This window comes from Poecilia mexicana, unplaced genomic scaffold (genome assembly GCF_051168715.1).
Source record: "Poecilia mexicana isolate PSO_F unplaced genomic scaffold, ASM5116871v1 scaffold_17, whole genome shotgun sequence".
NCBI lineage: Eukaryota > Metazoa > Chordata > Actinopteri > Cyprinodontiformes > Poeciliidae > Poecilia > Poecilia mexicana.
In genome coordinates, this window is record NW_028263386.1 from 10,272,190 (window position 1) to 10,294,668 (window position 22,479).

Genomic DNA, 22,479 nt, shown 5'->3' on the forward strand with positions numbered 1-22,479 from the left:
TTTTGTCTGATTGTTTAGTAGTTCCCATTTAGTTTATTTAGTGTTGGAAAAAAAACAACAAAAAAAAAAAACATACTAAAACATTATTATAAATAACATGTCAAGACCCAGTTATATTTTTTGCTTACACGTTCAATAGTTGTTTTGACTAAAATAGGAGAAACAATTCTTTTGAATCTGTAGAGCAAAGTAAATAGAAAAAGACTAAAGCAGTTAACACATTCTCCACTTGGGGAAAAAAATAGTCTCCAAAAGCTTTTAACAATCACCAATTGCAGATACATAAGGAAGAATGCAATTAAAATTTTTCAAACTGAAAAAAAAAAATCACACTGAATAAGAAGGTGGAACAAATATAATACATTTATATTCTACTCCAAATGGAGTAATGGAGTCTTAAAGTAAAAACCAGGCTAAGCATCAGACAATGCCTCAGTGTGTGCTGATGGATCATACAGTTTGTTGAAGAAGGAGAAGTCAGATGTATAATTAGGTTGTGTATCCTGAAAAGAAAAAAAGATAATATGGTATAATATAACATAAAATAAAGTTCGTAAAGTTCTGGGATCCTTACTTACATGCTGCGTGTGGTCGGACATGTCAAACATAGAGATTTCTCTGGGAACCTCATTATTCGTTATTGTCAATGTGTTCCTGTCAAATACAGGTCCAAAATTAAGTCAATAACATGTCTGTGCATGCTTTAGCATTGTTATACATGTTATGCTCATATTAGATGTCAAAAAAACAAAGCAACAACAAAAAAAAGCTTACCTCGACTTCCATTTTCGGTTCAGCATGAAAAGGAATATAGAGATGGTGATTCCAATCAGCAGCATCAGACCGACTGCAAGGCCAGCATACAGCGCATCTACAGAAACAGCAAAACATGCAGATAAAATATCTGACAAGTAAATTAACTGGTAATTTATTTCCAGGAAGAACAATTGATTTGCTTCTAATTAAGCATTATAGGTAAAAATAATTACTTGAATTATTTGAGGGAAAAACTGAAGGCTCAGAGTAGCAGCTGCTCGGTTGGATGGTGATGTCATCAAGAGCCACGTCTCCGCCTATACTCTTTCCTCTTTCATACACAAACACAAACTGTGGGGAGTGAAAACAAATGCTCAAAAAATGATCTGGTAGAAACTGTTACACATCTGGTTGTCTCTGAGACAGAGGGGTCAACAATCACATTCAGGCTTCACAGGCTGAGCTGGACAATAAATTGTGTGACATGTGACCTTCTTTTTTCATGGAGTTCATGGAGACTTTAGTTACAAGACATGTATCGTTCTAACTCTTCTTAAATAGCAGTGGTTCCTGCTGTGGGATCTTACAATGTTCCAAAGCTCTCACTTATAGCCCAGTCCTCGTTCAGCTGTCCCTCGCTTCAGCGCTCAGACAGGATTTTCAGCCTTTTGAATCTGCCTGATTATCCTTAACACATAATTTAAATTAAATTACAATATGAACGTCCGATATCTTGGCTAGAGGGGTCATTTTGGGCTTTTATCAGACCCAAAAAAGGAATGTTTGTTCTGTGACATTCTGAATTTCATTCACAGTTCCAAACATGACCTTTTCCCCTCTCTCTCACTCTCTCATACATTGTTATTCTTTTTTCCTACCCTTTAGATAACATTTGAATACACACGAACAAATGTGTTAATTCGTGATGATATCATTTAGCAACTTGTAGTAACTTTTCGGACAATCTCCTTACTGATGGGCGAGAAACAGTGGTGGCACACTTACACACACAGCTCTCAATGAAGGCAACAGACCTACATATCACACATTTAAAGCAAAGTGTTTGTTCATGAAGCAAGAGAAAATTTGTTTTCTGTAGGTTTTGAAACAAAAAAAGAGTATTTTCTTCTTTGCATTTGAGTTCAAAACAAAGCAAAAAAATAAACCTACTGCCGTAATCTTTGCAATATGCTTACAAACTGTGTTTATTTCAAGCTGTATGAAGTTAAAAAAGATTGCAATAAATGAAATACATTAAAGGCCAAAATTATTCATACCGCATGTTTATAATATTCCAAGAGAAACGTGTAGGTGAAAGTTCTGCACTAAAACCTTAGATTTCCTAACAGTTAATGCATTTATCAGAAAAAAAAATAAAAAATCAATGTTCATTACCCAGAACGCTTCTTCATGTTTAATATACACACTGTCCTGCAGCCACTGGTCTCCACTGTTTCCTGCTTTAGTCCACTTCAGATATCCTTCCTCGTTGCCTCCAGCATGCATTTTCCTATAAACCATGACGAGTTAAAATAAAACTAAACCAGGCCAATTTACGCTAAATTTCTGTTTGACATTGACTTTTCTCAGACCTGTCATTGATGTAGACATTGAGAGTCCCAATGTGGCTGCCATACATGTGGTACCAAAATGTAAGGCAGTGGCCCCTTGAGGACGGCTGGAATACGTCACTGACAAGGTAGGACGTGTCTCCCCACTCACCCACTGAGCTGTCCACATATATGTAGTGACCTGAGGAAAACATGCCCAGGTTTATAACATTTTCTATCACTGCCACATCAAATATGCATGATCTGTACATCAGACCAGTTCCAAGACTAGAAGTACAAAGTAAAATCTGACCAAAGAAAGGCTAACTTAGTGCACCTATAATCCAGACTATGAGTAATTTTTGTATTTTCACACATTAAGATACATAGCATCAGATTACCATTAGAGGAGTTAGTTGTGTGATCAACAGTGGGTCCAGTGTTGGGGTTTGGAGAAGCTCCAGCTCCAAGGAGCCAGTCTCCCTGGTCGACTCTACCGCCCAGGTTGCTCCAGCTGCAGAAGGAGCTCTCAAAGTCACAGAAACCATGAGGAGGGCACTGTGCATCTGTGAGGTGCACATCGTCAAAGGCCATATCTCCCTCCAAGGTTGGGCCGGTCTTCACACCTTCCACCACAATCTAAAAGTACACAGCGAATTCCTATGTTCAGTGTAAATATTTCTTAAAATCAGATTTAATAATATTATTGCAAGAAAGGACATTTATCCAAGATTTTGGTAAAAATGGGGTTTTCAGACTTAAAAACCAGTTGGTTTGTTACCTTTTTGGTCTACAAATAAACATCATATTGTACATAACTTTAAATCAATTGCAATTTTAAACAGTTTGTGCAAAGAACTTTTGAGAAATCAATCCATCAAAAATACAAGTGACGTCTAAGTTACTAATCCTGATCCCAGTTTGATATGATTAATGTCAGAGTGTAGAACTGAATTCAGCCACCAATAACTGCATCAGCTGCATACATATTTAGCCTGCAAGCTGTATCTCATAGTTTCAACAGGCTCTGCATATCCAGTTGTTGATCTAACTTGTCTGGGGTTTTCACTCCTTACCATATTCAAAGTGGAAGAGAGACTGTATCAGCTGCTGCAGCTTCCTGTCCACTTGCCCTATGTGTCATGGCTAGACAGCTATGACACATAGGGCAGTGTCGGAACATTGTGTATAGAGTGCAAGTGAAATACTAGTTGCTAAATTTGACAAGAAAATTAAAGTGCGGAGTTTATGCACCAGACAAAAATATATATGTACAGTCTTTCTACACAATTTGTTAGAATCACATTGAAATATTTCACTAACTGATTTATCAAGAAGTCATATCAAAACATAGAGTAAGTAGGCTTGGCTTAACCTTCAGTCTTCAGCTAACTTTTATTAAGTCTTTAGTAAAAGATCTAATCAAGAACTGTAATGAAGTTCGCTATGTAACTTCATTACATAATGAAGCTGAATTTGAGTGACTCACTCTGTATGGCTGAATCCGTGGCAGGAGCTCAGCCTGAGCGAACCTCCACAGCCGGCCCTGGTCTCCTGTCTGTGAGAAAATCAGAACCTCTTTCCCGTCCAGACTCTGCTGATAAACATTCAGTGTGCCCATTCCTTTGCCGTACATGTGGTACCACAGCTGCAAACAAGATCCTTTACCTGAACACAGCAATAATGATACAGAATTTTAGCATTTTTTTTAAACATAACTTAGCATTTACAAGAGTTTAAATAAATCAGCTAAAGACAAACAGTCCTCTTAATGTCCAATTCTGAATATTTTCACAGTGTAATGTTGATTCTCACTTTCACTGTATAGAGGCGAAGACATTAAAGCTTTTTGGCCAGCTTGGTCCTCCATAGAGGAAGGCAGGTAGTAATAGTGACCCTTGGGTGTGTTGGTGGTGTGGTCACTCTCTGGTCCTGTGTTGGGGTTGAGTGTGCTGCCCCACTTTCTGATCCAATCAAAGTCATCTGATGCTTCCTGCTGCCAGCTGCAGCTGCCCTCCTCGAAGTCACACAAATCTAAAAAGCAATTTGATGTCAAAGTTTTACTATTTTGTGTTTATGAAGCCACCAAAATATCATTTTCTGTTCTCGTGAATTTAAGGATAACAACAGTTTTACTTAGGTTGTGTAATAACTGTACCATCAGATAAAATGGATTTGCTGTAGTTTTAGTACCGTATTTTCCGCACTATAAGGCGCACCTAAAAACCTTCAATGTCCTCAAAAGTTGACAGTGCGCCTTATAATCTGGTGCGCCTTATATATGGACCAATATTGAGCCACAACAGGTCATGCAACTACGGCAAGCAGCCGCCGACTTCATTTTCCCCTGTAGAAGAAGAAGCGCGCGGTGCATGCTGGGATAGTTGTCAGAACGCTGGTTTGTGATCTATTAATGAAGTTTGACTGACCTATCTACCTACCGACCGTCTAGAATCAGGTCGTCTGCAGGTCATTTAGCACCGCGTTCTCCACGAACATGCTGTGCGCGAACGGAGAAGGGTGATCATCGTCCGGCCACGCCCCGGCCCAGTCGGAAGGCTCTCCTTGCCGACTGGAGATGGACTGTTTTGTTGACATTCCGTTTAGTGCAGCTCCATCTAGTGGATGCATAACGTAACTCCAGCCTCTACTGTAGCGTCTATTCTACGCGCCTTATAATGCGGTGCGCCTTATATATGAAAAAAGTTTTAAAATCAGCCATTCATTGAAGGTGCGCCTTATAATCCGGTGCGCCTTATAGTGCGGAAAATACGGTACATGGTTGTACATATTTTATTAAAACCAGGCACCTGTTGCTATTCCCTTCACCCGTTTTTACCTTTGCAATTTTATTAATTTTATACCTTACTATGTTAGGATTGAAAAAGTGGTCTACTACAAAACATTTCATACTTACCATGCATCAGTTCTAATCTATTCCAGCGGGATAATAAGCACACACTTTGTATCACAATTGAAATAAATGTTCATTTTTCTATTTGGCCTCAGGGAGGAAATAAAATATTTCCCATTTACATGATAAATACTATATCCACCCATCAGTGGAAAGTTATTTTAAGCTATTTTAGTTTAACCATGGGTCCATAATTAATTAAAAATGTCTAGAAAGAGAAATAAACAGATATGCAATGTCAGCTTTAGATTTTGCATGAAACTGAAAATTAACTAATTTTTTTCAGGCTGATACCCACAACAGCCCACAACACTGCTTAAAATGGAAGAGGTGAGTATTTTTGACACTTAAAATGACAAATGTAAAATTTCTGCTGCAGTTTTGAATGATAAAAAGAAAAAAAAATAGATATGCTCCATTATGGGAATTTTGTGCTTTATTACCAGAGTCAGGACAAGGTCCATGGATAAATGAAATGTCATCAATGGCTATGTCACCAGCCTCTCCCCCCACGGTGGCCTCCAGAATCACTTGGTGTACTCTTTGCAGGGTCACATGGCTCTGAACCAGCAACCACTCATCCCCTTGGCTTCCTGATTGTTGCCACACCTACAGGAAAGACAGGAGGCTGAGTCACTTAACACAATGAGGATGTGGGGAGGTTTTTGCAACCCGGAGGTACGCACTAAAACTGAGCAGTTTGCACCCATTGTACCATACAAAAATATCATTTTGCAATCATCATTTCACAACTGTGAGAAAGTTTTTCTTTTTTTTTTTTTACAGAGAGACAATTAAGAGGAAACAGCCTTAAGTATTGCTCAATCAGCAGTGTGGTTGTTTTCCAACAGTGCAGCAGAGGGAAGCATGCAGATTGCAGAGATACAGAATCTGATTGATTGCATTTAAGATGAAGGGCCAAAGTTATACAGTTATCTTGTGTTTTACCAGTATTTTGTTGGACGAGTCAGCTGATTTCAGAAGCATCTTCAATGAACCCACAGTAGCTCCAAACATGTGGTACCAAAATGTGAAACAGTATCCGTTTTCACCAGCAGGTGGCAGCAGTAGAGACTTTAACTGTGCTGTGTTTTCCTTCTCACTTGGATGAGAACTCTCAATGTACAGGTACTTCCCTGCAAGACAAATACAAAAACTTAGTGACCTTTGGTCCCTTGCTAGAACATACAAAGTTCCCTACCGTATAGTTTGCGCTTATCTGAAATGAACGATTTTCACAATTGTAGAGACAACAGAAGAAAAAAGGCAGAAGAAAGAGACTAGGGAACATTTACGTAAAAATCTGCCACAATGGTTTAGCCATTCTTTCACTGTTGTTGAATTATCTCTGACTTAAATATAACCTAATTATTTGTTTATTTAACCATTCTGTATGCTGCTAAAGTCAAAATTATTTTTAAAAATCTTCACTTGTGGTCAGACATGCTCTGTCTCGGCAAACCCTTACAACTGGTTGCTAGCAGATACGTCCTAGCATAGCATATCATATTTATGATTCACATAAGTTAAAATAAATCATGTTTTCAGACAGTTTGGAAGAATAATAACCAGTTCCAGTGGTGTGGTCTGCTGTAGGCCCAGTATTGGGGGTTTCAGTGGGACCTGAGCCACTGCTCCAGTCCAACTCATCTTCAGCTCCCTGGACCCAAACACACAATCCATCTTCAAATGTACAGCCATAAGAAGACAGGGCTGAGAGAGGGGGAAAAAATATGTATCCTTAAACAAACGAAACTTCCTGAATCATATGGGTCACAAAGGCCTCAAATTCTAAAACTAAGCAAAACCAATTTGTTAGGAAATTTAATGGAACCGAAATCACCTGGTGGCTCATAGGTTGTTTCACAGTTAATAAAGGAGATGTCATCCACAGCAACAACATGGTCTCCAGGAGAGCTGATGGGCCCTGTTGCTTTACTTATACTACTGAACCAAATCTGAGAACACAGATGGCAACACGCATTTTTAAAATATCTATGTAAGATACAAATTTTCCATTTAAAAGTTTTATTTTCAGCCTTAACTTATACTGGTTTTCAGGGGGCAGTGTTTTTAATTCATGGAAACTTCACAAAATATTTGTCTACTCCTAAATAAGTGTATCTTCATCCATTCACTGCTAAAGAAAACATATTAATGAAAGAACAAAATAAAAACTCATGCTAGATGTGGGGAACTAAAATAAAATGTGTTATCTGAATTTAGATTTAAGCTCTTTGAAACAAGAATGTCTTCCTATTTAGAATGATCTTGCAGACATTTATATCTAATTATACAATAAATTCTGCACAATCTGCAAAATCCTGCATGCATTAAAATTAAAATCTGTTTTTTTTTTAGTCAGACCATACATAATGCCCTGCCCATATGTCCATGTTTTTCTAATACTTTCTTGAAAACTAGAAAATAAAAAGTCCCAAATGAAATGGTAAAAGTGTTGATTTAGTACATGAGTATCCCACCTTGTAGGTCTGCTGAAACAGGCCTATCGGCATTTGCGCTAAGGCCCAGTGGGAGACAGTGTTGTGACTGCGTGACCACAGGATTGCTTCACCACCCTCAGCTTGCTGCATAAGCACTCTGAGTGACCCAGTACTCTCTGCACTGATGTGGAAGTGAAACCTGGGTATGTGGAAGAAGGAAGGAAGTGAAGAAGAATGTCGGATTAGGAGGCGGGTTGCATGGCAGAGAGAGACGGGTTAGGGAGTGTTAAGCAATTCATGCAACAGAATATTCAGCTGTAATTAGAACATCTAGATTTTGGACATTTTAGATAAAGATTAGAGAGATTTTGTTACTTACAGTAGCTGACAGTAGGGGGATGAAGGTTTGAGTTGGGGGCTAAGGAGTTTGGCTTCTGTTTGTGTGGAACCCTGACTGAGATTTACTGTCATGTAGAAGCCTAAGAAAGGGAGAAGCCTAAATACACAACTCTGCTTGCAACACTGAAGGATGGAGGAGTCTTATAACTGCAATTGAAATCCAAAATATGAATAAAATGTGCAATCTTATAACACATAAATAAGGTCACCAGTTTGTATAGTGTGATCTTCAGGGGGTTCAGTGTTGCTACTGGCTTTCTGTCGCTGCCATTTAGCTGGTCCATCACTGGCGTCACTCCACAGGCACTGGTCATTCTCAAATGTACATGAGCCTGGAACAAGTACAGGAGTAACTAAATTACTAAACTTTTCCGAACTTCAAAACTAAGAGACATCCTATTTGCATTTGATAAAAACAAAACAAAACAATATTTTCTAGCATATTTCCTCACAATACACCGTCTGTTTTCAATGTTTGCATCCAAATTCAACTGAAATAAATTTCTAGTTACAGTACTCTGCAAAAATAAGCTTCACGTTTTCAAGTGTTACATCTACAAGCATCTGGGTATTTTATTGGAATATTATGTGATTTACACAAAGTGGTGCACTATTAAAGCATTATTAAAATGAGACAATAAATAAATGGTTTAATCTTTTTTTTTTACATTCCCCTTTCACTTCAGTCACAGATCCACTTCAAAGGATGTCTACACATTTCCATATCTGAAAGCTAAAAATGTTTTCAATTACTTTGCAAAATTGCTGAAGCTTGGTGGGATTGAATGGAGAAAGTTTGTTTCCAAGTCTAGATCATCCTAATGTATAAACATATTTTAATATAAACCATTCTACTGCAGCTCTGGATGTATGTTGAGGGTTGTTGCAGAAAGGTGCATCTCCTCCACAGTCCTTTGTCCTTAGCAGCTGGTTTTCTTCCAATATTACCACGTGTGCAGCTCAGGCTCTATTCCCATGACATCTGGCCGGCTTCCTGGCCGGTTCTGAAGAAACTCCTCCCCACAACATAATTCTACTACTGCCATGGTCTACGTAAGTTTATATTCAGAAAAACAAAACAGTTGTTATCACCAATGTGAAAATGTTATTTTTTTGTTCAGAAGGCCATCAAGTTATCCTAGCACTGAAAAGCATGTATGTTATGAGTTTAGAACTCTGTTTATTTCTATGCTCACTGTTTGTTTTGCACTTTTCAATCGTATGTATTGGGATTTGGTTATCAGCTGTAATCTTTGGAGGTTTGGTCACTTTGTGCACTGTGTTTTATTTACTTCCTGTTTTCCTTTTCATTAGGGTTAATATAAGATTCCTTTTCAGGCTTTTGTTTTGTATTATTCAGTCATTTTTGTGTTGCATCGTGATTGTTTTACTTTCTGGATTCTCATTTCCTAAGTTGTCTCAGTCTTGTGGACTCCGCTTGGTTAGTCTCACCTGTTTCTTCCAGTTTTCCTACTCCTCTCCCCTACATTTATGTTTTTCTGCTTGCTCGGTTGTTGCAGGTTCCTGCTGGTGTCGGTTCCTCTGTCTTGTTTCTGTGTTTTTCTCCACATCTTGATTTTTGTCTTTGTTTTAGTAAGCTTCAGTTCACACGTTTAAGTCTTGTATTTTCTTTCAACTCTGCCTACATTTAGGTCCTTGATTCTCTATGCACATTGACAAGCTGCTCCCGTGAAGGCCTTTTGCCTCCATGTTTGCAATACTGCAGCTGTTGCAACTTTTAAGTGAACTAATGATTATAAAAGCAACCAGGAGGAACAAATAGCTGTAGATACAGTATGGTTTAATTGTAAAAGAGATGCATCTTAAATGCTCACCACAGCCAGTCTCATCCTCTCCTTCAGGGCAATCTGGATGATAATTACACTGTAACGTCACAGGAATACACACTTTTCCAGCAGAACGCCTGCAAAAAAACTCATTATCCTGCAGGTACAAAGACAAAGACCTTGATTAATATATTTTGAATTTTCAGAGTAGCCATTCAACTTACTAAGCTTTCACATACCTGGCAGGGATTCATAGGCGTGGTTGTTACTGGAGGTGTGTGTGGGGAAGAGGTAGGCAACGTTTCGGGTAGTTTGCTGTTTTCAGGGTCAAAATTGCATTCCCTGGAGAAAGAGATGTCATCGAGGGCAACAAGCCCTCTTTCAGTGTCCCCAAGCTCATATCTAAAAGCAATCTGAGGAGGAGACATTTTGTTTCGTTATTGATTCTTCTTCGTTATGACAGGCATTTGTAGTGCAGTCAGACTTTTAATACCATTTTGCGTTAGCTCCCACAGACCTTGCTAATGACTGAGGAGGAGAAAGTGACCTTTGCCCTCTGCCAATTGTAGCTGTGGGAAGATCCCCTGATCCACAGCATTTCGTCATCAACACCAGACTTCAGAGTTCTGGACTTGGCTGTCAATTGAGCTGAATCATCACTCATGCTGAAGTAAAAGAATCTCACCTAAAAAGGTTCAAACAGTAACAAAAAGAAATGCTAATATTGCAACATAAAAAAATATTTATGACTTTGATCAGCCAGCAGGGAAAGTTAAGACTTTACGGAGCAGAGATGAGTTTGCATTTTCCTTTATGTCAGGGGTGTCAAACTCCAGTCCTCAAGGGCCGCTGTCCTGCAGTGTTTAGATGTGCCCCAGGTAAAAAACAGTGGAATGAAATGGCTTAATTACCTCCTCCCTATGTAGATCGGTTCTCCTGAGCCTTGCTAATGACCTAATTATTCTTTTCAGGTGTGGTGCAGCAGAGGCACATCTAAAAGTTGCAGGACAGCGGCCCTTGAGGACTGGAGTTTGACACCCCTGCTTTATGTGGTCCAAATAATCAATGAACAAGAGACTCACAGTGCAGTTAAAGCTTGGTAACAATGTCTTTGAAAGAATCTCAGATATCTGGCCCCTTGCAGTCAGGTGACTCCCAGGTGTAATGTAGTGACCTGTTCATAAACAATAAAACAAAACATTGGAATACAACTGAAACTTAAAAAATATTAGAAATTCTTCAGCTGAGAGTGTAACTACTGATGATGAGAAGTGGTAAAAGCATCTCTGAGAGTTTATTGTACCTGTGGCCAAGTTGTCAGTGTGATCCCTGGGAGGACCATGCCTGGGCCAGCCTTCTTGTCCCGCCTGCCGTGTCCAGTCACCTTCTGGTGTGTCCACATCACTGTGCGCCCAAGAACATAGGCCTTGTTCAAAGTTGCAACGCTCCACCACACCTTGTTTTTCTGTATATATATGGAAAGTAGAGAAGGAGGTTGGGTTTGAGCGGCTTAAATTGTTAATATAAGCAACAACAGATACATAAAATACTTTATTGTAGGTTTACAGATTTAAATATCGAGCACTGGAGCTTTTTGACACTGCAGACAGTGTAGAAGCTCACCACAGTCGATCTCATCGGACCAGTCCCCGCAGTCATCGCTGAAGTCACACACATGGCTGGGGTCAATGCATGCGCTGTTGTTGCACATGAATGTATTCCCGGAACACGACTGGGGTTCTACAAAGGAGATCCAAAACTTTGAAGTGAGTAGAAATTTGATTAAAATAAACGGAAAAAAAGCTGGTGGCCTACCAGCAGGGAGGGAGCAGTTGGTGAAGTCGATGTCATCTACAGCAACATGTCCTGGTTTGTTGAAGTTAGTGGAAGCTTCAAACAAGAGGGTAAAATCGTGGGGGACCCGGCCAATCACAACGTTGCTGTGCTGCCACAAGTCTCCACTGTTTCCAGCTAGCCACCACAATGTGGTGATCCTGGGGCCTTTCTTTAAGAGCACCTTAAGCTCTGACTCTGAAACAGTTACACACAAGCTTACACATAGGAGGAATCCAAAGACTTTATATTTCATAGATTTCTGCACCTGCAGACACGCAAGTATTAAAACATACCCTCTCCATGCATGTTGAAGTAAAAGTGTAGTGTGCAAGTAGAGCTGGCCTCTTTCATGATGGGACTTTGCAGCGCAGCAGGACTCATTTCTTCCCCTCTATCAGCCTCCAGTCCCATGTACCAACCTGAAAGGATCACCCAAGTCCTTTTTTTTAATGTGAAAACTTATGCAGTGCACCAATTAAAAAAATACAAACCAGGGCAGAGCAAATATTGCAAAAAGAAATATTGATTTGTTGTAAACCAACAGATTTCAAAATATGGGGAGGAGAGGAGATTTAAATCTTAGAATTAACACTTAGAAAGCTAAAACTCTGCTTTGCAGATTTGGAAAAACATCAAAGACGGGGCTATTTCCTGTTTAGCACAAGCACTTAAATGGCGCAATCCAAACCCAAGCAGGGATGAGGAAACTGTGGCTAACAACACCCAGCATTCCTTGCATATGCAGCACAAAAGAGGAAACGGAAAAAAAAGTCATATTCAGCTTCTTTGTTTCTTCTAACAAACTTAACAAACCCCTCATTACGATGTTGGAATCAGGTTTTTATGTACTGTGGATTCATACTGATTCCCAAAACGGCAGTCAACATTGTTATCTTTGATTTTGGAGAACCTTACCCAGCTCAGTTCCTAGTGTGTTGTCCACAGAGGGTCCACTGTCCAGTGTGCCGTTCCTTCCTCTTACCCACTGAACCTGTCCAAAGCTGCTGTCCTGCCAGTCACAGGTGCCATTTTCAAATGAACAGCCCTCAAATCCTCTTGTTTCATTTTCTATAAAGAAAAAAAGTTGCATTTACCACAAAGTATGCTTATATTAGTAGAAGAAGAGGAAGACTGAAAATAAAAACATAAGTACCTGGGCAAAGACCCTCTGTGAGACTGATGTCATCAATGGCAATAAATCCCTTGTTGTTGCTTTCTGCCTCAATCATAAGCTGTTGTTGAGAGGATGCAAACAGCTTAAACACTGCTGCCTAAATTCTTAGATGTAACAGATCTTTTTACATTTCTCTATTTACAAGAAAAACTAAACATGACTTTCTTTTCCAGCAAGAAAAGAACATGAAACATGAATCCAGAGCCAAAATTCACTGGTTTAAATCAAAGTCCACATCTGCTCTCCATTGGTTTCTATCCAAGAACACACAAAAATAATCCCAAGATTGCAGAATACCAAATCATATTTTATTAGAAAAACATAAATCCCTCTTTTCCCTGCCTTCAGTTTCACAGCTACACACTATTTTGACCCAATCTATCAAATAACATCCCAATACAATTCACTGAAATTTGTGGTTGTCACATGAATGTGAGTAACTCAATGAATATGAATACTTTTGCGAGGCATTGTAATTTATTCTAGCTGTGGCGATTGTTTTGATTTACCTGAAAAGGTTGGGTCATGTAAACTGACTGGGAGAATCGGGTCCAGCTGCTGCCACTGCTGTTGCTGTGAAACATTAGAGTCTCCCCCGCTGGGTCTGAATGTGCAAACAACCTTAGTGTGCCAGAATCACTGAAAGAAAAAAAACAAAAAAAAATTTTTTTTTTTTTTTACATTTCTGCAAAATGAAATGATTAATTTTCCAAGATTCTCTGGCGTAATCGTTCATAATGTTCTCATTCACTTTGCTGGAAAAATAGTTACTTTCCTCGTTTCAACTTGTAGGAAACCAAAGTCAAACTGTTAGACGAGATTCTTAAATCTTTCGGGGTGCTGTTAATGCGATAAAATTATTCTCTTGGTTAGTTGATGAACTCTGATACACAACTTCTCTTAGTGTTGCACAAAGTCAAGCAGGTGATTCATGACTAAATGACTTTTGTTCGCAGTTCCCGAGGAAGTTAGTGAGGAAACAACAGGATAATGTCCATCCTTGTACTTTACTGTCACTCAATCTAGGTTAAAAAGTCTTATTGTGATTTTTTTGGGGGTATGTGGGGGGTGTTATGCTCACCTGCTGCCCATATGGTACCAGAAGGTGAGGCAACATGGCGTGTCCTGCAGTTGGATCCATTCAGACACAACCTGTGCTACGCTGTGTTGGCCTTGGTGCAATGCTGAACTCAGCAAAAACCAACCTGCAAGTAAACAGAAGATAAACGTTAAGTACAAAAAAACTTAATGTCTGACAGCTGTAATAATTTATAAGTTAACAAGTACATTATGTAAATTGGCATAAGCTGTATTAATGGGGCAATATCAGAAAAAAAATTATCTCAATCTGTCAGTTTTTAATTCTTTTTTAAAGGTTCTGACAAGCCATAGTTGCAACAGGATCAAAGTGAAGTTGAAAATATTACTTTATTTAGCTAATTCAGCACATATTTAAGGCTAATTGGGATTTATTACAGAACGCAGAGGAGGCGAATCTTGTCTCGGTCACAAAAACAAAGTCAAACCGAAAAAGGCCTGTGTAGGAGAATAAGAGTGAGACTTAACCACAATAACAGGATCTTGAAACAAATAAACTATTTCACTTTTTACAATGTAAAAAACTATTTTAGCAGCAGTAAGCATACATTTTCATTGGCAGTGCAAATTCGAGAGAAAGTCCACCGAGATGACCTTCTTTATATATTTAAATAAATGTGTTTTTGTTTTACACTTTTAAAAATGCATTTCCTCATAAAGTGAAAAATAGAAACATAGCATGGTATGTTTCTATTTTCTGCTTTTAGAGATTAGTTAGCAATAATAAAATGCTCCTTTCAGGAATAAACCATTTTACACACGGTAGCGTAAGGATTACCATCTGAGGTTTGAGTGGTGTGGTCCATCGGTGGTCCATGGGAGCCTCCATGGGACATGACCCACTCATGTCCATCTTCTGTGTGCACTTTGACCCATGTGCATTGTCCAGACTCAAAGTCACAGCTGGCAGGAGCAGAACAAGCTCCATTCCTCACAGAGAAATCATCTATTTTTACTGTACCATTGGTGCCAGGCACATGAACGGACTGAAATGCCACCTGAAATGATCAGATTTATTGGAAATTGACAATAAAAAAAATAAGGTAAATCCTGGTTACAAGATTTAAACAATGTACTGTTATTAATGTTAATTTACATTGAAAGGTGCAGGTGAGGACACGGTGACCTCTGCCACTTCCCAGTGTTTGGAGGGGAATCCAGAGCGACGCCAAAGGACATCGCCAAGCTCCCCACTTCTCAGCACGTGAACGGAAAGATAGCTGGAGGTCTCTGCAGGCAACATGTACCTGAAATAACATGTACATTTATATCCAGACTGGAAGATAAATTAGACAGTTGTGTATAAATGAGTGTGTTGGTAGTATTGGACCTACCAGAAGCGCACACACATCTCTGTGTCTGAAGAGTAGACTGGGGAGAGCAGCTCAGCTGTCTCTGACTGCTCAGAAACTGATGTCATCACAGACATGTAGAATCCTGCAGAATGTACAAGAAAACAGGCTACTTTTTGCAGACATGGAATGTTTTCATCTTTTCACAATAATTTGTGCCCACAACTTTTCCCGTCCCTGCACGGTGTACAAATAGTCTTAGTGTAGAATATTTAAGAATCAGTAGAAATACCAACTAAAGACATTAGAGGACAATAACATTGGTTCATCGTAATAGCTGATCAGAATGCCTAAGCCACATAGTTTATGGTGATGCTGTAGTTAGCAACAACCACTGGTGTTTTGTTCTTTGTCCAAAACATTAAATCTGCTGTTGCCATGCACAATACACTCTGCAGCACGCAGTAAATGCTATGTCATTTCCCCTCTCTAAGGTAGACACATTTTTATTAGATTTGCTTTTTTAAAAAGCTTCTTTTTTACAATTATTTTTTAAGCAGTTATTTTGTTTTAATCTCTATACACTTTATGATGTTTGTATTTGGGTTTTTTTTTCTTGCCATTTGGTCCCAGTTCCAGCCTGAAAATTAAGTTTGCCTTTCAGAACAGTAAAAGTTTGATCAACGGTGAATTTTTACATCACAAGCGACATCTATAACAGTATAACTGAATTCTTGCATCACTTTGCAGTTGCACTCTGACACAGCTCAGTACTGACCATTTTCAGTCCCGTAAGTCTTATCCACATGATGGTTTGCTCCCCTTGTGCGATTCCAGTGACCCCTGTCAACAAGGCGATTCTCAAAACCACACCAATCCGAATCAAATCCACATTCATCTGAAAAACAGATTTAATTTCGAAAACCATTCAAAAAAATCAAACTGAAAGAATTTGGCCTCATTTTAACTTAAATATTTACATACTCTGATAACTGCAGCTTCCCGCTCTCACTGTAATGTCATCAATAGCGATGAATCCGTGACTATGGATGTTCCTCTGCCCACTGAACTGTATCTGTCAACAGGTTAATGAAATCAATGTGTAATATTTTGAAGCCAATCCATGTTCTGGATTCTGTTTCTGTGTTTGTGAACTAATCAATTTAAACATTTTTATATAACAGCATATGTTTAGAAAACAATAGTGGCTGCAAAATTTAAAGTGACAGCAGTGCTGCAACAGGTTTGAAAAAGATGAATATATGCTTTGTAAGCAATTACCTGAAGCGCGTCGGTCAAGCTTACAGCTACTTGTGCTTTGATCCACTCCGGGTTTTGGGTTCCTTGACGAGTCCAGACCAACTTTTCAGAGGAACTCTAACATGGAGTAAAAGTCTGTGAGAAGGGTATTTTATGCAACATTTGCATAAAGCCGATTCGGTTACATACAGTTTGAATCAGTAGATTCAAGGTGGATACTGATGGCCCCAGCATATAATACCAGAACTGAACACAGCTCTGTGGCCAAAGATGAGAGACAGAAACCGAGGTAACAGCCTTATCACCATCCTTCGAACCAGATCCATTCACCAGTAAAAAGAAACCTTTGTAAAGACAGAAGACAAATAAACATTTTATTTGGAAAAGCATGTCAGATTTCTCCATACTTGTTTGCTTTAGACAGATTTTTTTTGTGTGTAATGGAAAATACACAGAAACAGTTTTGCTCATCTACAACAGTTATTTGGTGAAGAGTAACACACGGGAAATGTTGCCTTGACATCACAGGACAAACAATTATGCAAAGGCACACACCCATAAGGCCAGCTCAGATGGAAAAATTGACCTAACATGCAAATGTCTGGACTGTATGAACCGGGACAAACCCGGATGCTTGGAAGGAACATGCACACATATCCCTGGCTAGGATTTTTACCCAGGATATTCAAAAACAACAGTGCTAACAACTGCTGCATCATTCAGCCAGGTGTTGGTGATTTGTGTCATCGCCAAAGGGCAATACCTTGACCACTGTCAACAGTGTGATCGTACTGAGGCCCATTCCACAGCCCCTCCTCTTGAAGTCCATTGCTGAGAGTCCAGTTTATATCATCAGTGTCCTCCTGGACCCAGTTACACAAACCTGTTTAACAAGAAGCACACACTGAATTAGACAAACTAAACTTAATTAAAATAAAATCACAAATCTCATCAAAAGGACCCAAAAAGCAAAATGCAGATGTCTATGTGTTACTTGAACTTAAATGTTTGAGTTTGACCTTTTTCAAAGCTGCAGTCCATGTTAGAGGGTGGGGCACTGGTAGTTGTGGTGGGAGGGTTGGTCGTGGTGGGGATAAGATCTTCATAAGATTTGCCTCGGATGATATGGATATCATCTAGTGCAAAACTTTCGCTGTTTCCAACTGGACGGCGGGCTTGTAAAATAATCTGCAGTCAAAGGTGTAACTATCAGATTTTACAGTTTTAAAATAAATTCAAGCACAAAAAGCACTAAAAAATGGAACAATGAAAATGTGATATAAAATTCTAAATAATTAACCTTGTGAAGACTGGATGAATTGTAATTCACTCTGTCTTGAAACCACGTGGAGTTCATGTAACCATTAGTACTGAATAGAGGATGCAGCACACCAGCCTCACTTAAAAACACTGTTAGTATAATGGCTGATGGTCCTGAAAGCACCAAAAATTATCAGTGAGAAAACAAAAGAATTTAAAAAAAGATAATATTTGCAGCTGGTCAAAAGAAACATTTGTTTCCTCAATAAGAGTGACAAAACTAAAAACAGAATGGATGCACACATTTTGACTGAAAGCTTGCCCATAGATGCCACATTTAAGCACAAACCCTTTTTTATTTGGTAACTAAAGTTCAAACGTTCCTGAAGGACAATGATTTGAATCAACTGAACAAACTCCACTGAAATGACTCACAACAAAAACATAAGTCAAGATAAATGTTTGTTGTGCCAAAGTTAAGTCTAGCTTCAAAATTGATTCAGATTGTTTTTTCATTTTGGCTGAATTAAAGAATTTTGAAGAGAAGAGTGGGCCAAAATTCCTTCATGGCATTCTTACAGGCTCATGTTCACTTTTATCCCTCTTCCAACAAACTTTAAAAACAATGCGACAAAGAAATATGTTAAGATTTTTGTGTGAAGTTTCTGGCAAATACAAGATTGTGAACTCCTGACTCTTACAACCCACTGACATAAAGACAGTCCAGCTGAAGAACTTTATATCGTAATAGTATGGAAAGAAAATAAGCACAACACATTAAGAAAATTCCTCTAAACATTAAGTGGGAAAACATTCAATGCTTTTTGTATGAGAAATTTGTTGGAAAACAAACGTGTATTAAAGAAAGAACAAAATTATCTAAATCTAAACCTGTAAACTTTGGGGATAGGATACAAAACCAAAAGGAATTGGTTTTTATTAATTGCTAAAGAGAAAGTAAAATGTATTTACCAATACGCCATCCTTCAGCATGGTGCCAGATCTCTATGCAACCACTTTCTACTGCTTCCATGGACTCACTCTCCAACTGGGCAAATTCTTCTTTTTCAGGCTTAGCGGGCCATAAAAATGCAAAGTGGCCTGTGGCAACAAAATGCATCACATAAATAAACTGCATTTATTAGTTAATATCAAACATGACTGAAAAATATACAATTAAGATAACTTTTCTTTCAATTCAAGCACACATTAACAACTTAACATCGTAGTGAGAATATGCTGACTTTCAGGCTTGGAAGCTAAACACTTTTAAAAACTGCTCGATTATGTTTTCAACCCAAATACTGACTTCATGTGTCTGAAGAGAAGTTGACTTGAAGACACCAAAATGACATTAATGAGTCTTCAAAGACCAACTTCACTTTAATAGTTTTATAAGATTAAATACAAATGGGGAAATTCTAAAATTATGTTTTATTGTAATGGTAAGCTCAATCAGTTCAGACCAGATGGAGCTTCAATTTACCAGTAGAAAGGCATCAACTCTAACTCGGAGTTCAAACGGATTTAAAAAGGATACATAATGGATGGACTATTCATTTCAACCATCTTTACCTTAGTTTTTACATCACTTTCCACCTCTGAGTTAAATTAACACAGAACTGTTTGACTTGGTTATTAGTAAAATAACTAGCAAGTTTAAGAGTGCACCTATGATAAAGGAGATACAACTTCTACAAAGTTATATAATGTCCATAAGAAATTCTGTCTGATGTATGATTGCTCACCTAAAGGAGAATTTGTTGAGTGATCTCTTTTAGGAATAAGCTGTGCGTCACTCTGGCCTGAGAGCCAGTCCCACTCTACATCAGACTCTGCTGGGGGATTGTTGACCCAGCCACAGAAGTCCATCTCAAAGTCACAAAAGCCTTCAATACATAACACAGAAAGCACATTACCACAATCAAACTGCTTTAATGCTTCCAAACATGCCTAAATATAAAGTTAGACCAAATTTATCAATAACCTGGTGGGGGACAGACGCCATTCAAGACGGTGAGGTCATCAATAGCAATATCTCTCATTGGTTCGTCTCCAGCTATTGCTTCAAAAACCACCTGTTAATTAGAGAACAAACCAAAATGTAATCGAATGTTTTAGGCATTGTATGCACATAAATGTACTGTGGGCATAGATTCCCTGTCTTGGATTAAAGTAATTTTATCCATAAAATTAACTCCAGAAATAGAGAAGAGAGATGCTACGTCCTGATTTTTACACGACACTCATACAACCATTTTATTTAGTTTACCCGACTCCAAAAAGCATATTTTACCCACAATAACAAACTGAAAAATAAAGCCCTTGAATATTTCCTTTTAATAAACCGATTTGACTTTGAAAATATCGGTAAAACCAATAAAGACAAAAAAAAAAAAAAAAAAACTTCTGTGAAACCATCCAAATGTGGGTAGTAATCTCCTTTTTTAAATGTTCATTTATTGCTAAAAATGATAAAACAAGAATAAAATGAGTTAATATTTAGTTACATTTTCCCCCAGAAATCACAATCTGCAAACATGACTAATGTGAGACTGTGTCGCTACCTGATAATTGCTTTGTGGATTGTAAAGTGTTACTCTCCCATGCCGCCAGTGCGATCCCTGATCGCCTACTCTTGTCCACAGCTTGGTGGCATTTTCTTGGCTGTCACTTTGAAGGTAAACGCTCAGTTCACCCACTCCTGTTCCTTCCATGTAATACCAGAACATTAGGCATTCCCCATCGAGCGGTGTCGGCTCCATCAGAGCCATCATAGCCCCTCTGGTTCCCACAGAGTGTTTCCACAACCCAGCACTCAGGTAGTAACCTACAAATAGAGAAAAATGTGTCAGTGTTGCTTGGATGCATCGATTATCATACAGTAAACATCTGCATTTTACTGGAAAGTGATATAGAAAGTACACAGTAGTGAATAATTGTAAAGTGGAAGGCAAATTGTGCATTGTCTTCAAACTTTTTTACTAATGAAATTTGGTCTATATACTGTGTAGCATGCACACAGTAGATGGCCCTCTTTACCCTGACAACCCTAAATCAAATTCAGTGCAACTTCAGAAGTCAAAAATACAAGTAGAGTTCATCTGTGTGTAATCTAGTCTAAAGTTTGTTAAAGAAAATTAGTGCACAAAAGTCTCATGAACACCAAGGACCACATCAGACATGTCAAGAATAAAGCCGAAGATAAGCTTAAAGCAGGCCTAAGATATAAAACTATATGCCAACATCTCACAGAGCACTGCTTAATCCAGTGGTCTCGAACCGCATTCCTCGAGGGCCAGAGTCTTGCAACTTTTAGATATGTCTCTGCTTTAGCACTCTTAGCTCCAATTTGAACTCATTACCAAAACTTTGTAGAGTTTGACTGAATGTTAGTAAGGCAGTTTCACCACTTAATTCAAGTGTGTAGAACAAGAGAGTCCTAAAAGTTGCAGGACTCCAGTCCTCAAGGAATGCAGTTTGAAACGACTAATTTAATCCTTTGTCTGAAAATGGCAGGACATATAGGGTGCGTTCACACTGCAGCCTGAAGTGACTCAATTCTGATTTTTTTTTACGTAATGCGACCTGTATCCGATCTTTTCATGGCAGTGTGAACGGCCCCGGCAAAAAAATCGGAATTGCCAAAAAATCGGAATTGAGTCACTTCAGGCTGCAGTGTGAACGCACCCATAGTACAACTAAACAAATTGACTAAGGAGGTCCAAAACGATCAGCAATGCATTCTATAAAACTGTCTCATATGGGAGAATGCTAAAAAGAATGCTTTTTGTTGACTTTGTTCATTTGAAGTTCTATTTGCAGATTGTACATCACCCTGAGCTCATCCTTCCAACGATAAAACATAATGGTTGCAGCATCAGGTTATGAGGATTTATCTCTGCACCGTTTTTTTATTTGTAAACAAAATAATGAATAAAAACCACCCCTTATGCATTACAATACAGCCCTATTTTGTGTCGGCCTATCAAACTACATTAAAACACCCTCAGGTTTGTGGTTCTAACATGATGGAAAAAAAACAAAACAGAAAGGCTGGATGGATATTTTTGCAAGATGTCATGTAATGAAGCTGCAGACCTTGCTCTGTCCCCAGAGTGTGATCTTTGGTGGGACCTGAAGAGTTGGCTGGCTGGGATACGCCTGTGATCCGATCCCAACTGAAGTTTGCAGAAGGATGAGGCTGCATGCCACAAAGAGAACCCTGGAAAGTACACTCTCTCTCAGGTGGACACAAGCCATTCAAACTAGTGGCCACCTCAACGTCATCAATGGCGATGCTCCCCTGTGTGCCGCCCACCACAGCTTCTATAATGAACTGTAGGATGAATTGAAGTGAAGATTCAGAACATCAATGCAGCTAAACGTGAATACACAACTCTAAACCTACATGAAGGTGACTTATTTATTTCTGATACTTAACCCTCCACAATTTGCAAAATATTTTTATTTGTCAAAGCAAAAATATGCATATTGTAAACTGTAATGAGAATACCTGTATTGGTCTGTCGCTGTTGAAGGTAAGATCTGCAAACCGCCATTTGTTTCCCTGTGTGCCACTTCGCATCCAGACGACTGTTTCTGGTTCCCCGGAGTGTTTAGTAATAAACCTCAGGGATCCTAATTACAACAGCAGAAGTTGTTGTAATCACTGATACTTTATAATATTACTGTACTTTATGATAAAA

The 22,479-nt window shown here is 38.7% G+C and overlaps 1 protein-coding gene across 1 annotated transcript in view; it reads right to left on the reverse strand.

Annotated features, from left to right (window-relative positions):
* The window catches only part of LOC106924791 (MAM and LDL-receptor class A domain-containing protein 2), a 26,669-nt gene continuing 4,190 nt past the window's right edge, over nucleotides 1-22,479 (reverse strand). The window contains exons 8-51 of the mRNA XM_014998661.2: nucleotides 22,287-22,411; nucleotides 21,872-22,109; nucleotides 20,338-20,600; nucleotides 19,758-19,848; nucleotides 19,519-19,659; nucleotides 18,743-18,871; nucleotides 17,811-17,944; nucleotides 17,530-17,698; nucleotides 17,274-17,393; nucleotides 16,700-16,854; nucleotides 16,532-16,627; nucleotides 16,235-16,325; nucleotides 16,029-16,148; nucleotides 15,293-15,395; nucleotides 15,055-15,205; nucleotides 14,737-14,956; nucleotides 13,942-14,065; nucleotides 13,370-13,499; nucleotides 12,840-12,918; nucleotides 12,602-12,754; nucleotides 11,980-12,105; nucleotides 11,666-11,881; nucleotides 11,474-11,590; nucleotides 11,154-11,315; nucleotides 10,933-11,024; nucleotides 10,368-10,535; nucleotides 10,090-10,263; nucleotides 9,899-10,007; nucleotides 8,273-8,395; nucleotides 8,044-8,143; nucleotides 7,704-7,863; nucleotides 7,064-7,178; nucleotides 6,790-6,933; nucleotides 6,169-6,356; nucleotides 5,664-5,829; nucleotides 4,122-4,340; nucleotides 3,796-3,974; nucleotides 2,708-2,945; nucleotides 2,349-2,508; nucleotides 2,152-2,266; nucleotides 990-1,107; nucleotides 775-871; nucleotides 579-654; nucleotides 1-503 (exon numbers count right to left, since the gene is read on the reverse strand). Of these exons, the coding sequence (XP_014854147.2) occupies nucleotides 414-503; nucleotides 579-654; nucleotides 775-871; nucleotides 990-1,107; nucleotides 2,152-2,266; nucleotides 2,349-2,508; nucleotides 2,708-2,945; nucleotides 3,796-3,974; nucleotides 4,122-4,340; nucleotides 5,664-5,829; nucleotides 6,169-6,356; nucleotides 6,790-6,933; nucleotides 7,064-7,178; nucleotides 7,704-7,863; nucleotides 8,044-8,143; nucleotides 8,273-8,395; nucleotides 9,899-10,007; nucleotides 10,090-10,263; nucleotides 10,368-10,535; nucleotides 10,933-11,024; nucleotides 11,154-11,315; nucleotides 11,474-11,590; nucleotides 11,666-11,881; nucleotides 11,980-12,105; nucleotides 12,602-12,754; nucleotides 12,840-12,918; nucleotides 13,370-13,499; nucleotides 13,942-14,065; nucleotides 14,737-14,956; nucleotides 15,055-15,205; nucleotides 15,293-15,395; nucleotides 16,029-16,148; nucleotides 16,235-16,325; nucleotides 16,532-16,627; nucleotides 16,700-16,854; nucleotides 17,274-17,393; nucleotides 17,530-17,698; nucleotides 17,811-17,944; nucleotides 18,743-18,871; nucleotides 19,519-19,659; nucleotides 19,758-19,848; nucleotides 20,338-20,600; nucleotides 21,872-22,109; nucleotides 22,287-22,411 (6,284 nt within the window). The 3' untranslated portion in view covers nucleotides 1-413. The remainder of the gene's footprint in view (nucleotides 504-578; nucleotides 655-774; nucleotides 872-989; nucleotides 1,108-2,151; nucleotides 2,267-2,348; nucleotides 2,509-2,707; nucleotides 2,946-3,795; nucleotides 3,975-4,121; nucleotides 4,341-5,663; nucleotides 5,830-6,168; nucleotides 6,357-6,789; nucleotides 6,934-7,063; nucleotides 7,179-7,703; nucleotides 7,864-8,043; nucleotides 8,144-8,272; nucleotides 8,396-9,898; nucleotides 10,008-10,089; nucleotides 10,264-10,367; nucleotides 10,536-10,932; nucleotides 11,025-11,153; nucleotides 11,316-11,473; nucleotides 11,591-11,665; nucleotides 11,882-11,979; nucleotides 12,106-12,601; nucleotides 12,755-12,839; nucleotides 12,919-13,369; nucleotides 13,500-13,941; nucleotides 14,066-14,736; nucleotides 14,957-15,054; nucleotides 15,206-15,292; nucleotides 15,396-16,028; nucleotides 16,149-16,234; nucleotides 16,326-16,531; nucleotides 16,628-16,699; nucleotides 16,855-17,273; nucleotides 17,394-17,529; nucleotides 17,699-17,810; nucleotides 17,945-18,742; nucleotides 18,872-19,518; nucleotides 19,660-19,757; nucleotides 19,849-20,337; nucleotides 20,601-21,871; nucleotides 22,110-22,286; nucleotides 22,412-22,479) is intronic.